Source organism: Strix uralensis, chromosome 1 (genome assembly GCF_047716275.1).
Source record: "Strix uralensis isolate ZFMK-TIS-50842 chromosome 1, bStrUra1, whole genome shotgun sequence".
NCBI classification, from domain to species: Eukaryota; Metazoa; Chordata; class Aves; order Strigiformes; family Strigidae; genus Strix; species Strix uralensis.
This window is the reverse complement of record NC_133972.1, coordinates 4,891,523-4,903,362: the sequence shown is the minus strand read 5'-3', so window position 1 is coordinate 4,903,362 and position 11,840 is coordinate 4,891,523. Positions and strand designations below refer to the sequence as shown.

General features: G+C 54.9%; 1 protein-coding gene across 1 annotated transcript; it reads right to left on the bottom strand.

Annotated features, from left to right (window-relative positions):
• Nucleotides 1-1,462: 1,462 nt before the first annotated feature.
• LOC141952858 (uncharacterized) lies at nucleotides 1,463-4,978 on the bottom strand. Its single transcript, XM_074890850.1, has 3 exons — nucleotides 4,925-4,978; nucleotides 4,377-4,791; nucleotides 1,463-3,782 (listed from the first exon to the last, which is right to left on the bottom strand). Exons 1-3 carry the CDS (start codon nucleotides 4,976-4,978, stop codon nucleotides 3,181-3,183), a joined length of 1,071 nt encoding a protein of 356 aa, XP_074746951.1. The 3' UTR covers nucleotides 1,463-3,180.
• Between the last annotated feature and the right edge of the window lie 6,862 nt (nucleotides 4,979-11,840).

Below are 11,840 nucleotides of genomic sequence, written 5' to 3'. Positions count from 1 at the left end.
CACCCCACAGGCATTGGAGCATCACGTTGATGTTACTGGTGGGTGGCAGTGTGGGGCATGGGGGTACCTCTGCGTCGTCCACCTGCAGGACCATGTTGCGTTTGCCAGACAGCAGCGGTGAGCACAGGCGAGCGCCTCACCCCACACGAGCAGCGGCCGAGCGGCAGCACGTGGGGATTCTAAAGGATTTCCTGCTAGGAAATCGGCATGTGAGCAATCCTGCATATGAGCAAGGATGTGACGAGGGACTGACCCTGGAAGAATGAGGAAGAACCCAGGAAGATAAACAGCTTCAGGGTGTTGGCCTGGGCAGAGAAGTTTGTACAATGTCGATGTGGCAGTTCTCATCCCATCAGAAGAGAGCTTAAGGAGCATGTGCAAAGCTAACTGTCCAATCAGAAAGAACTGTACCGTGTGATTGTATCTTGTGATTCTCACCTGCATGATAAAAGGCTTGTCCACCATATTAAAGTAGGCATTGCTTCATCACTGTGTGATCAGCTGCATGCGTTTATCTCCCGCACCAATCTCCGGCAGCAGCACTGCTCGTCGGATGCCGGGCAGTGCGCCACTGCGCACACGCTCTCAAGGTATGGGCACAAAGCTTTTTGGGGAGCAGCCGGAAGCCCGCAGGAAACCACATGAAAGCAGTAACAAAACTCTCCCTCGTGCTGCGTTACAGGGGCCGTAGTGGTAGCAAGGACTATGCTGTGCTACGTGCGCCCGTGAGCAATGCAGCTGCCTGGCAGCAAAGTCTGCAAAACACACAGCTCCTGGCACACGCTGGAAAACACGGCATGGCCGCCTGCAAGCCAAGTGCTGGAAGACCACATGTCCCAGCACGCCCCGGGGAACCAACGTGGCTGACCAGAAACCCCATACACCAGGACTACAGCTCCTGCTGTGTTGTGAGAGGCAGCTTTCTCTACTTTCTGATGCTGCAGGGACACCATTGTTCACCCCTCCCAACCCCTGCCAACGCACCCAGAAACCCCACCAGGCGCAGCCCTGGACAGCCTGCCCCACAGTGTCCCCTTGCTGCTCTGTGCCACCCCATTGCCACTCTGCAGACACCACCATCCTCCCCACAAGCTCCTTCCCCAGGAGCTCCCAGTTGATTGCACAGCTCCACGCACCTTCTCCCTCAGTGCAGCCACAGCCCAGAAATGCTCAGCCACTGCTCTGCTCCTCCCTTGGTTTACACTGACCCCTCTGAGGGCTTCCCTGCTTTCAACAGCAGCACCCACCCCTCCACCTGGAGCAACCCCTTCACAGGGAGGGGCCATCAGCCTCGTTGCCCAGACCTGGGGCCCTCCAGCTCCAGCCCACAGCTGCAGGCCATCCCCCCACCCCCACAGGGCATCATCACCCCTCCCCTGGGAAAAGAAAGCACAAAAGGCAGCCAGCAGACAGCAAGTGTTTATTCAGACACACACATAACAAGTCCCAGAAGTGAGTCTGCTCCTGGGCTCAGGGCCCCTAATGCTCCCCCTGCCCCTGGCACACCCGGGCGCTTGTTCCCAGAGCCATGCTCCTCAGGCCAGCAGGGAACAGTCAGTCAGTCGGTCAGCTCCTGGAGCAACGGGCTGCTGGGCAGAGCTGGAGACTGCCAAAAATGAGAAGCAGGGTGCAGGACACGAAGACAGGAGAAAAGGGGCAGCCGGCTGGCCAGTATGGGGGTAGTGAGAAAACAAGAGGCAAGGAACGGGGCGATGAGAAGATGGGGACAGGGAGCCCAACACGGATATGGAGAAAGAAGCAACAGGGAGAGAAGAAAAGAGGCAACAGAAAGAGGAAGAAGGAGCAGGACAGAGACCAACAAAGAAGGATGATGAGCAGGACAGAGATGCAGAAAAAACCTGGGATGGGCAGTACAACAGACACGGAGGGAAAAAGAATAGGGGCAGCGAGCAAGACCAAGAGAGATGGTGAAAGACAAAAAAGCTACAAAGAACAGGGCACAGAGGGAAGAAAAAGCAACAGGGATGGGGAGTCAGGACAGCAAACGATGGAGGGAAAGGGCAGGGGAGGAACACAAATCAAACCACAGAGCTACGTGTTACAGGGCAGAGAAGGAAGAATTAGGAAACAGGGACAGAGAGACAGTAAAAAAGAGACCTGGAGACAAAAACTAATACCAATGCATACAGAAAGAAAAGGGGGGGAATTCTAAAACAGGGGAAACAGAGACAGTGAGATGGAGAAAGGACAAAAGCAACAGATTACAAGGCGTCAAGAGAGGAATTACTGAATAGTAACAGAGCGCCAGCCAGAAACAGACCACAAAAGAGAAAAGACCACACGGGGTATGGGGCACAGAGGACGGAATCCAAAAACCAGGGCCAAGGAGCCAGACAGAGGGGCAAAAATTAAATGGGGAAAAGAGACAGACCGCAAGGCAGAGAGGGAGGAATTGATAAATAGGGACAGGGCACCAGACAGAGCATGAGGGACAATGGGAAAAAAAATAGCAGCAAGCTACAGGGAAGAGGGAGGAATTAAAGAACAGTGACTGGAAGACAGACATAGAGACATGAGAGAGAAGACAAAAGAGTGATGGGCAACAAGATGGATAGGGAGGAAATAAAAAATAGCAGAAGGGAGCCGGCCAGAGAGAAAGACACCGAGGAAAAAGGCCAGACAGGCTATGAGCGGGGGAGGTAGGAATGAAAAACTGGGGACAGGGAGTCGGACAGAGAGAGATGGAGATCGCAGGGAATGGCAGCAGGTGCAGGAAGAAGAGGGAGGAATTAATCAATAGGGACAGAGACCTGGACAGAAAGGGATGGAGAAAGGCAACAATAGTGGCAGGGTACAGGGCAGAGAGAGGGACAACCTACAAGATGGGGACAGGGAGCTGCTCCAAGCAAGATGGAGAAGGAAGATACAGGTGAGCAAAAAAAGCTGAGCAGCATCAGAAAGAGAGGAGTCTAGAAGACAGACAGGGAGGGACCAGGACACACAAGAGGGATGAGGGGGCCCCGAGCGCTCGGGACTTACCGCAGCTCTCAGTGCTGCTGGGAGAATTTGACAGGTCAGACTCTTCCTTCTCTTTGTCTTCTCCCTTCCTCTTCTGTAGCTCCAGGTGCCGGGCTGTCCTCCACTTCAGAGAATATGTAGGAGTCTCACAGCTCTTACGAGATGAGGCCTGCTAGACATGGAACCTCACTCGGTCACACACTACGTGCAGGAGTAGGACAGAGGAAAGGGAGAGAAACTGATAAGCGAGGAGCAGAGCAGATGGATCGAGAGAGAAATGGACTGAGGAGAGGAGCGAGAGCGATACCGAAGGTACAGAACAAGCTGGAGTGGTTGAGGAAATGAGAGAGAGAAAAACCTGCACAGATCAGGACAAGTAGAAGAGAGATTAAACCATGGCTGGGCTGCAGGGTTTGAAAAAAGCCAGGGAGCACAACACGAGAAATAACGGGACACTGAGCTGGGCAGGGGGATACAGCAAGGAACAACGGGACGGGCAGCGGTGTGGAGCTCTACAGGCAAAATGTTCAGGAGAGGATGGAGGACAGAGAGAAGAAGAGAAAAGGGACAGGCAGCGAGGCAGTGATGGAGAAAGAAACAATAGCCACTGAGAGAGGAGGAGAGGGACAGGACCGAGGCAGAGAGGTGGAGAAAGAACGGCAAGCCAGCGATGGGAAAGAGGCCAGAGGGATCAGAAAACAGAGGAGGCAGGACAGAGGCATCTAGAAGAGAGGTGAGGGACAGGGAGGCAGACAGCAGGAGACGACTGCGGAAGGGAGAGGGACACAGAGCAGGATGCTGGCCTGGAATCAACGAGAGCAACAGAGACAATGACAGAGAGGTGGAGCATGAGAGAAGACAGGGACACATGAAGCAATCAATAGCTGAGGCAGGGAGCAGCACAAAGGGTCCGAGAGAGGGCGAGGTGAAGAGGGTGGAGGACAGGGAGATACAGAATTAGGGGGGTGGGCGTCAGTGAGCAAGACAAAGAGATAGAGATGGAGAAGGGGGGAGGGCAATAGGCAGTCAGGGACACATGGCGGCACGTGCAGGCACAGAGAGGAAAAGAATGAGTGGGAACAGGCCAGAGAAGTTGTGGGAGAAAAGGGATCGATGCCAATCAGGACGAAGAACGGGAAAAGGAAAAAACCAGCGCTAGGTTACAGGAGCGAGACAGAGAATGAAAAAAAAAGGAGAGGAAGCAGGACAAAAAGAAAAAGGCAGAGCTAGAAGAAGAGAGTGAAAGAGGGAGAGGGAGCAGGACAGAAGAGAGGAGAGCAGAGGTAAAGGGAAGCAAAAAAAAAAAAAAAATCACATCAGTGTGGGATAGAGAAAGCAACAGGGGAGGGCCCACATGCACTCGAGGGGCAAGAGGACCCCGTGGTCTCAGGACTCACCACAGCTCTCGCTCTCAGCGCTGCCAGGGAAATTTACCACTTCACACCCTTCTTTCTCCTTCTCTCCTCCCTTCTTCTTCTGTAGCTCCAGTCCTTCCCCTAAAAGAATATGCGGGTGTCTCTCAGCTCTTACAAGCCCGGCCGAACACAGCCCCGCACACCACAGCGCGGCTCCGGGCAGCGCCGACGCCGCCCGACCCCGCCGCGGAGCGGCTTCTGCCCCCGGTCCCGCCGCACCGTGCGGCCCCCCCGTTGCGGCTTTCCCCGGCAGCCGCCAGGCGACCGCCCGCGCGGCCCCGCTCCCCTTCTCTCTGCTGCTCCCTCGGCTCGCACCGGCTCCTTCTCCAGCACCACCCCAGACAAGGAGGAGCCGCTGCCCGCGGTAACTATAACGACCAAGACCGTTATTAAACGCCTAAAGTGCCCCTCAGTCCTCCGAACCCGCCCTCTATGAGCTGCCAGTCCTCCAGTCCCGGAGACGCATGCGCAGCTGCGAGGAGGGGGGGGAATGAGAGAGAGAGAGAGAGCCAGGAGCCACGCATGCGCACTGGAGGTGGGGCGGAGTCAGCGCGGGCGGGGGGGTGGAGCCAGGAGCCGCGCATGCGCGCTGGGCAGGGGCGGAGCCAGCGCGGGTGGGAGGGCGGAGCCAGGAGCCGCGCATGCGCGCTGGGCGGGGGGCACGCAAAGATAATTCTGGGCTGCAGTGGCCGCTTTTGGCCACACGGTGGCAGCAGCGAGCAGGAATGCGGCCGCGCCAGCGCGCTCGCCAGGCTGCAATAAGCGATTTTTAACCACTCACCTGGGACAACCCCAACAGATGATCCACTCTGGAAAACTGACCCGTACCGGATAATCCTCACCAGAGAACACCCAGCAATGCCCCTCCAACAGCCGGCATCTCACCCCAGATTTTCCCCAAATTGGGTGTGGGTTTATTTCTGTAACACAAAAACTGGGGGTTTTGTGCTTTTCTGAAATATTCCACTTCGGTTTTTTCAGCACTTCTCCACATCAAAATTGGTGATTTTTGGTTTTGTGCATGAAATGGGTTTTCTACTCTCCAGCTGCACCAATCCAGGCAGGTTTGGCTTTCCCAGTAGCCCCAAATTGAAGGTTTTTATCCAAAAAAAACTGGTTTTTTTTCCTTCCATTGCAGACCCAGAATCAGGGCGCTTGGGGTATTTTTGTGCCGCGGCAGCGACACAGGGCTGGCCCCGCTGTCAGGGGGTTAACGGCCGCCAGGCAAACCTGGCCCGGGGGGACCCATTGAGCATCAGGAGACGCTGACAACACACCTGAAAAACAAAAACCCCAAATCCTCTTCCAGCATCTTGAAAAAATAACACAGAAGAAAGTTCCATCAGAATAAGGGACAGGGTATCAGTGGAGCTCAGGGCAGACGCTGTGGGAAGAGGTCAGCTCCACATACAACACACCCTGGCAAGGCCAGAGCGATTCCAACTCCTCAAATCACCAGCAAGGCCGATCGGTACGATCCCGAGCACATCCTGCCCATAAAAGCAAACGCTCTTGCTGGTGTCGGAATGTCTCATCCCATCCGTACAGCAGGGCTGCAGGGAGGGAACCCCGCGAGGCTGCAGGACGAGGTCGTACCGTCATCAGAACCTACGGCTGACGGATGCTGCCGCGACCGCCGCGGCCCTTGCGCTGCTGCTGCACATCCTGCTTGCTGGGTCAATAAAATCAGAAGTGAAGTGTAAAACTTTAAAAGAGTAAAACAAAGAATAAAGCTCAGTCCTTCACTCTTTAGTGTCAAGGTGGGCATATGCTTATAGAAGCATTTTTATTAGATGTGTAAGTATTTGATTTTCCTTTTGCATTCCCTGAACTCGCCCAGCTGTGAGCTGATACCATTAGACTGTCTATCTCCAAAATACACACCTACAACTTGACAAGGCGGGGGTTTGGTGTGTTCCATAATTAGCAGGGATGTCTGGCCAGCTGCACCGCCCAAGAGTACTACTGCCAAATACATCATCTCTGAAGATCCACTCTGATGGAGAGTTCATAAAATGAAACTTCCTTGAGAAAGGTTTCCACTTTGTAAAGTCTCTTTCTAACTGAAGTCAAGATTAGACACCGTAGGGCAGCGGTCCCTGATCCCTCAACTCAGCTGTCAGAGGGCCGGGGGTCTGAATCCATCCTCAACCTCAAAAACCACATCAGCTAACCAGGATATTCCTGCAGCTGCCAGGTTCCTCTTCATCATCTGCAAAAAAATCCCAGTGCCAGCAGTCAGCATCACGTCAGCTGACACACCTCTGCCACAACACCCTCCACCTCAACAGCCACGGGGCTTTCCACTCAGCTGCTCTGCGCAGAGTCCACTATCGGACGCTGCGGCCAGCGTGGCCCGTGGCACCTACGATACCAAAAGACACAGAGCTACCACTGTGCTTGCGAGAAATCACCAGCCCCGTGCTCCTCCTCTCTACTACCCAGCTCACCTCAAACGCTCATCCGATTCCAAAGGCAGCCTGCCCGGCACCTGCAAAACCAAAGAGAAATGCTTCATCGAGCTGCCACGTGATTCTCTGCACGAAAACCCTGACCCAGCCGACAACCGCCTCGCTGTCCTGGACTGCTCAGTGGCACGCGGCTTCGCCCCTCCCAGCCTACACGTGGCACCTGCAAAAACCAAAGCGAGAGGCACAAGCTGAACCTGCAGCCTGCCCACACCGACTGCCATCTCCTGCCCCGTTACCTTGGCTGCTCACCCACCCTGCTTCTGACATTTACCGGTCACCACGTCGAGGCCTAGGTACCACCTGTAAGACACAGACAACAGGAGATGCTTCTAGCTTCACCAACAGTACGACACATGAAAAATAACTGCTACTTCAGCCCACTCGTCTCACCTTGCCCGAGTCACCTCCGGTGCCGATATCCTGCTTTGCACCTTCAAAATAAAAAAAAACCCAAACCGATAAGCCAGTCATGTAGCAACCAGTCACGTCTTCTCCTCCGACACCACACGCTGACCCACCTTCTTACAGTGCCCTGCTCGCTGCCTCTGTCACTCTTTGGTGCATATATTGTCCCTCTGGTCACAAGTCACCTGGATGCTGAGTGACAGCTTAACAATTCCAGAGTTCTTGACTCCATATAGGAACACCGTCTAGGGTGTCATTACAGCCTGCCATTAAAAAAAAAAACATAAAACCAAAACAGCATTAAGCCCTACACACATGAGCCTTAACACCTTTGAGATTCCATCTGTTCAACTACCCCTCCCGCAGCCTCTCCCAGATAGCTCCGGTCATCCCCGTGACATCCTTGCCTGCTGCTGAGGGCTGCTTGCTCCGAGGGGGCTGTACGGGCTGTACCTAAACAGTCCAGGCAAATCAACATTAACTACAGACTCTTAGTGCTATTCTTCCCCTGACCGACATCGCTGTGCCCCCAGGCAGGGCAGTTCCAACCCAGATACATGTGCAGGCTGACATGACAGAGAGTAAGAGAAGAGTGCTCTGAAGAGCACCAAAAACCAAAATCCAAAGGGAGCTGAAGTGCCACAAGAGCGCGGTGGAGTACGCCAAAGGACTGGGAAGACATCGTTGTAGAGAGCAGAGGAGTTAGGAGGGTAAGAAAAGAAGCCTTGCAGACACAGCGAGAGCCCTGGAGTCTCAGGAGGGCATCTGGGCAAACTACAGATGACTGAGAGAACAACCAAACGGAGACACCCTTGATGGCAGAGAGAAAGAAAAAGGAGCGCTGCACAGCAAAGAAAGGAGGGAGGCTCTGACAGAACGAGAGAGAAAGAGAGATCGAGTGCCTCAAGGGGCTGTGGAGATCGAGGGAGGTCTCAGCAGGCACTGCGGCTGTGAGGAGAGGGATCGTGGGGGCGGGGCTGATGGATAAACGAAGGCTGAGGGACAACCAGGAGGAACTCGGGTGATCACCTGAGCAGAGTACAGATGGTCTTGGGTGGCTGGGAACTAAACACGGGAATCCTGGCTAGCACAGAGGAACAAATGAGTTCGTTTGTGGCTCAAAGATGGCCCCACCTACAGTGCTACAGGATGGAACTGGACCACAAGGAAGGTCTTGGGAGGCATCGTGACTGGGAGGAGAACTGTCCCGAGGGAGCCAGAGAGACAGAAAAAGGACTGGGGACATGACGATTAAATCCCGAGGGGATCTGAACCAAGGAAACACGTCATCAGAGGGCCAGGGAACGAACAGAGGCACGGCTAGAGGGAAGAGAGGACAGACTGACTGGGCTGGGTCACAGATAGCAGGAACACTCGGGAAGCCCTCTGAGGGAATGAGATGGCTGCGAGGTCTGCTACAAAGCTAGAAGTCTGCTAGGGGCAACCTTGAAGGCATCAATAGGCATCATGACACCCTTAGAGAGATCCTGATTGGGCCAAAGGCACCAAAGAAGGCTCAGTGACATGAGGAGGAAGTCTGGAGAGGATTTGAACAGTACAGATGTCGTCGGGAGGCTGGGACCAAATGGAGACACCCTAGATGGCAGAGGGGATGATTAAGAGTGCTCTGAGGTACAAACACACCTGAGGATGGGTTTCTGAGGGCATGAGAGAGAATCCAAGTCTGCTACAGAGCTAAAACAGGGCTGTGGTACACAGAGAAGGTCTCAGGAGGCATCCTAGGTGGCATAAAGAAGAAAAAGAATGCTCCTTTTTGGGAACAGAGATCTTAGGAGAGGTGCTATTGCAACAGAACAAGTCCAGAGGAGACTTACAAGGCTAAAAGTGTGCTGCAAGGATCATCCAAGACCTCGGGAGGCATCGTGACAGCAGCAGAGGAGGACAGCCAAAAGAATGCTCGAAGACATGACGAGGTCGTCCAGAGGGGATTTGAAGAATCTACAGGTGTCCTCAGGGGACCAGGTAGGTATCCTAGCTAGCACAGAGGACAACACGAGCGTTCTGCAAATGAAAGGTGGCATCAGGAAAGGGTCTCGGGGAGGAAGAAGGGTGCAAAGTGCGCCATGGTGCCAAAAGAGGGCTGCGGGGCACGAGGTTGGCCTCAGTAGGCGTGGTGACAGCAGGAGCAGGGTGCTGAGACTGAAAGAGAGACAGAGGGCGGCTCTGGGACACGGTGCAAAAGTCAAGGCGTTCCAGCAACGTGCAGATGTCCTCAGGGGATGAGCGACTGAATGGAGACATCCAAGACAGCAGTGAAGACTGTGAGAGAGCTCTGGGGCACAGACAAAGCCTGAGGAAGGGTTCTGTCTGAGTAAGAGAGACACCGAACCCCCACCTGGGCTTTCTTTTAAATACAATTTTAAAAAAAAATTACTATCTCAACATTAAATACAACCTGAAATAAAAAAACTTCACACACACAAGGTTAGACACATTCAGGAACTGACGCTCACTCAACAGCCACTCGATCCACCCCTCACCCAAACATCCGTTCCACTGCCCACCTGCCACAGTGGCAGATCACCCCCATTCTAAACCCACCCCTGGAACTGCCTCACCGTGCACCTCGGCAGCGTCGCTGCTCCACACGCCCCACGGTGTCAGCCTTCCTAACCGGGAGCCAAGGAAGATGTTTTGCAACGGGCCCCGCTCCCGCTCCCCCTTTGCTTGCGTTTGTACGCTCCGGCAAACCTCGCTCCAGGATTGGCTGTGGGGATCCAGATGGCCCCGTGTCACCTGCAGAACACAAAGCCCTGCAAAGCAAGGCGTAGTCAAATCCGACAGCGAGTGCTGCAGTGCAATACACAACCAGAACAACCGACGCGGGAGGAGCCGGGCTTTAAGACCGAGGCCCACAAGGACACGGGGGGTGAAGTGCTGTAGGGGAGGGACCTCTATGGAAACAGAACTCTGAAGAGCAGAGCTGTCATTCTGGCCCAGATCTCCACCACAAAGGCAACCCTCCACAAACATCTGTGATGCAAAACACGCTGTAAGCTCCACTCACAAGACGGGGAGTGCTCCACGGGCTCTTTTCCAAAGCAGCAAGGCATCCGAGACCCTAGGGACACCTGCCAAGGTGCATGCGCCGTGCAGAGAGCCCACGGGGCACCACAGAGACGTGGGGAAGGCACTGCATACAAGACAGAACACAGACACCACAGATGACACGAGGTCACAGACACAGGCCAGAACATGCACATCCTGTGGGACAGACCCTGCTCTCTTCCCCCAGACTTAAGGAAGCCTAAATAGCCCTCTCCACAGCCCTGATGGTAGAGCCTCTGCCGGCCCCACCCGACGCACGGCTTTTGCCCCTTGACTTACCTTTCAGAGAGCACGCTCCAGAATCCATCCTCATCAGGAGCACATCATCTCACTGGGATGCTCCCGCATTCACTAGGTTCCTCTCCATCACCTGCAAGACAGAGCACCGCCCCGTCACCGACACGCCAGCCAGCACTGACCTCTACCGCAACAGCACCCTCCTGGGAAGTGCTGTGCTGCCCCCAAAGAGCAGGTGTTGCAGCCAGCATCTCCCGTGGAAGCCAGAAAACCAGAGAGGTAAAGCATCCGTCGCACTCAGAAGCCATCCCTCGCTCTGTGGCTCCTGCCCGGCTGCTCCTCTCTCTCCCACCAACTCACCTCACATCCTGCACTCTTTGAGGAGCCTCCGCCGTCGAGCCAAGGGGTGCTGCAGCCAGTCGACAGCCCGGCTGAGCGCAGCTCCTGCTCCCCACAGCCACAGAGAATCGTGGCTCTGGCTAATGCCGGCTCCAGACAGCGGACACCCCGTCTCGCTCCAGCTCCTGCTGGCTGCGGGTCTGGCTCGGTGACGCTTCAGCTCTGCACTGGAACTCTGCTTGATTTCAGCTCTTCCTCCTCACAGGCTCCAGCTACCGGCAACAGCCTGGGCTTTGACAAGGCTGTAAATCAATCACGGTCAGAGCTTAAGTATTAGGAGTAAACATCCGCCTTGTACATTCTCCAAGCATTCATTACTTTGTATTATTAATCAGTTCATAATTATTCTAAGCAGCGTACAAAGAATTGCTGAGCTCGAAGAGGGCACATAGGGTCTGAAAAGCGCATTTCCCCCCAGAGACCACCTCAGACGTGGAGTTTGGCCTGGTGCACGCCTGCCTCCCGAGCTTTGGGGTCCCATGCCACCCCAACCCCCACCCCCTCCTCTCCCCCGCAGCCCCCAGGGCCCTCCCACACCCTCCGCCTCTCACCTGCCTGCAAAACCAGCCAAACTGCATTCTGCTTTTGGCCCCCAAACCAGCCGCCTTAGTGTCTCTTTCTGAGCCCAAAAACCTGCCTGCTGAGCTTCTTCTCAAGTCCCCAAAACGCACGACTTGACCTCTGTTTCTGAGCCCAAAGCCACACAACTCCGGCTGTTTCTGAGCCCCACAATCAGCCCCACGTGTCTGTTCTCAAGCCCCAGGAAGGCAAAACGTTGCCTCCATCTCTGGCCACAGCACCGCTCACCCCGTCTGCTCTCTGACCCCCTCCGCAGTCCCCACGGGCGATGCCGAGGGGTCGGGGG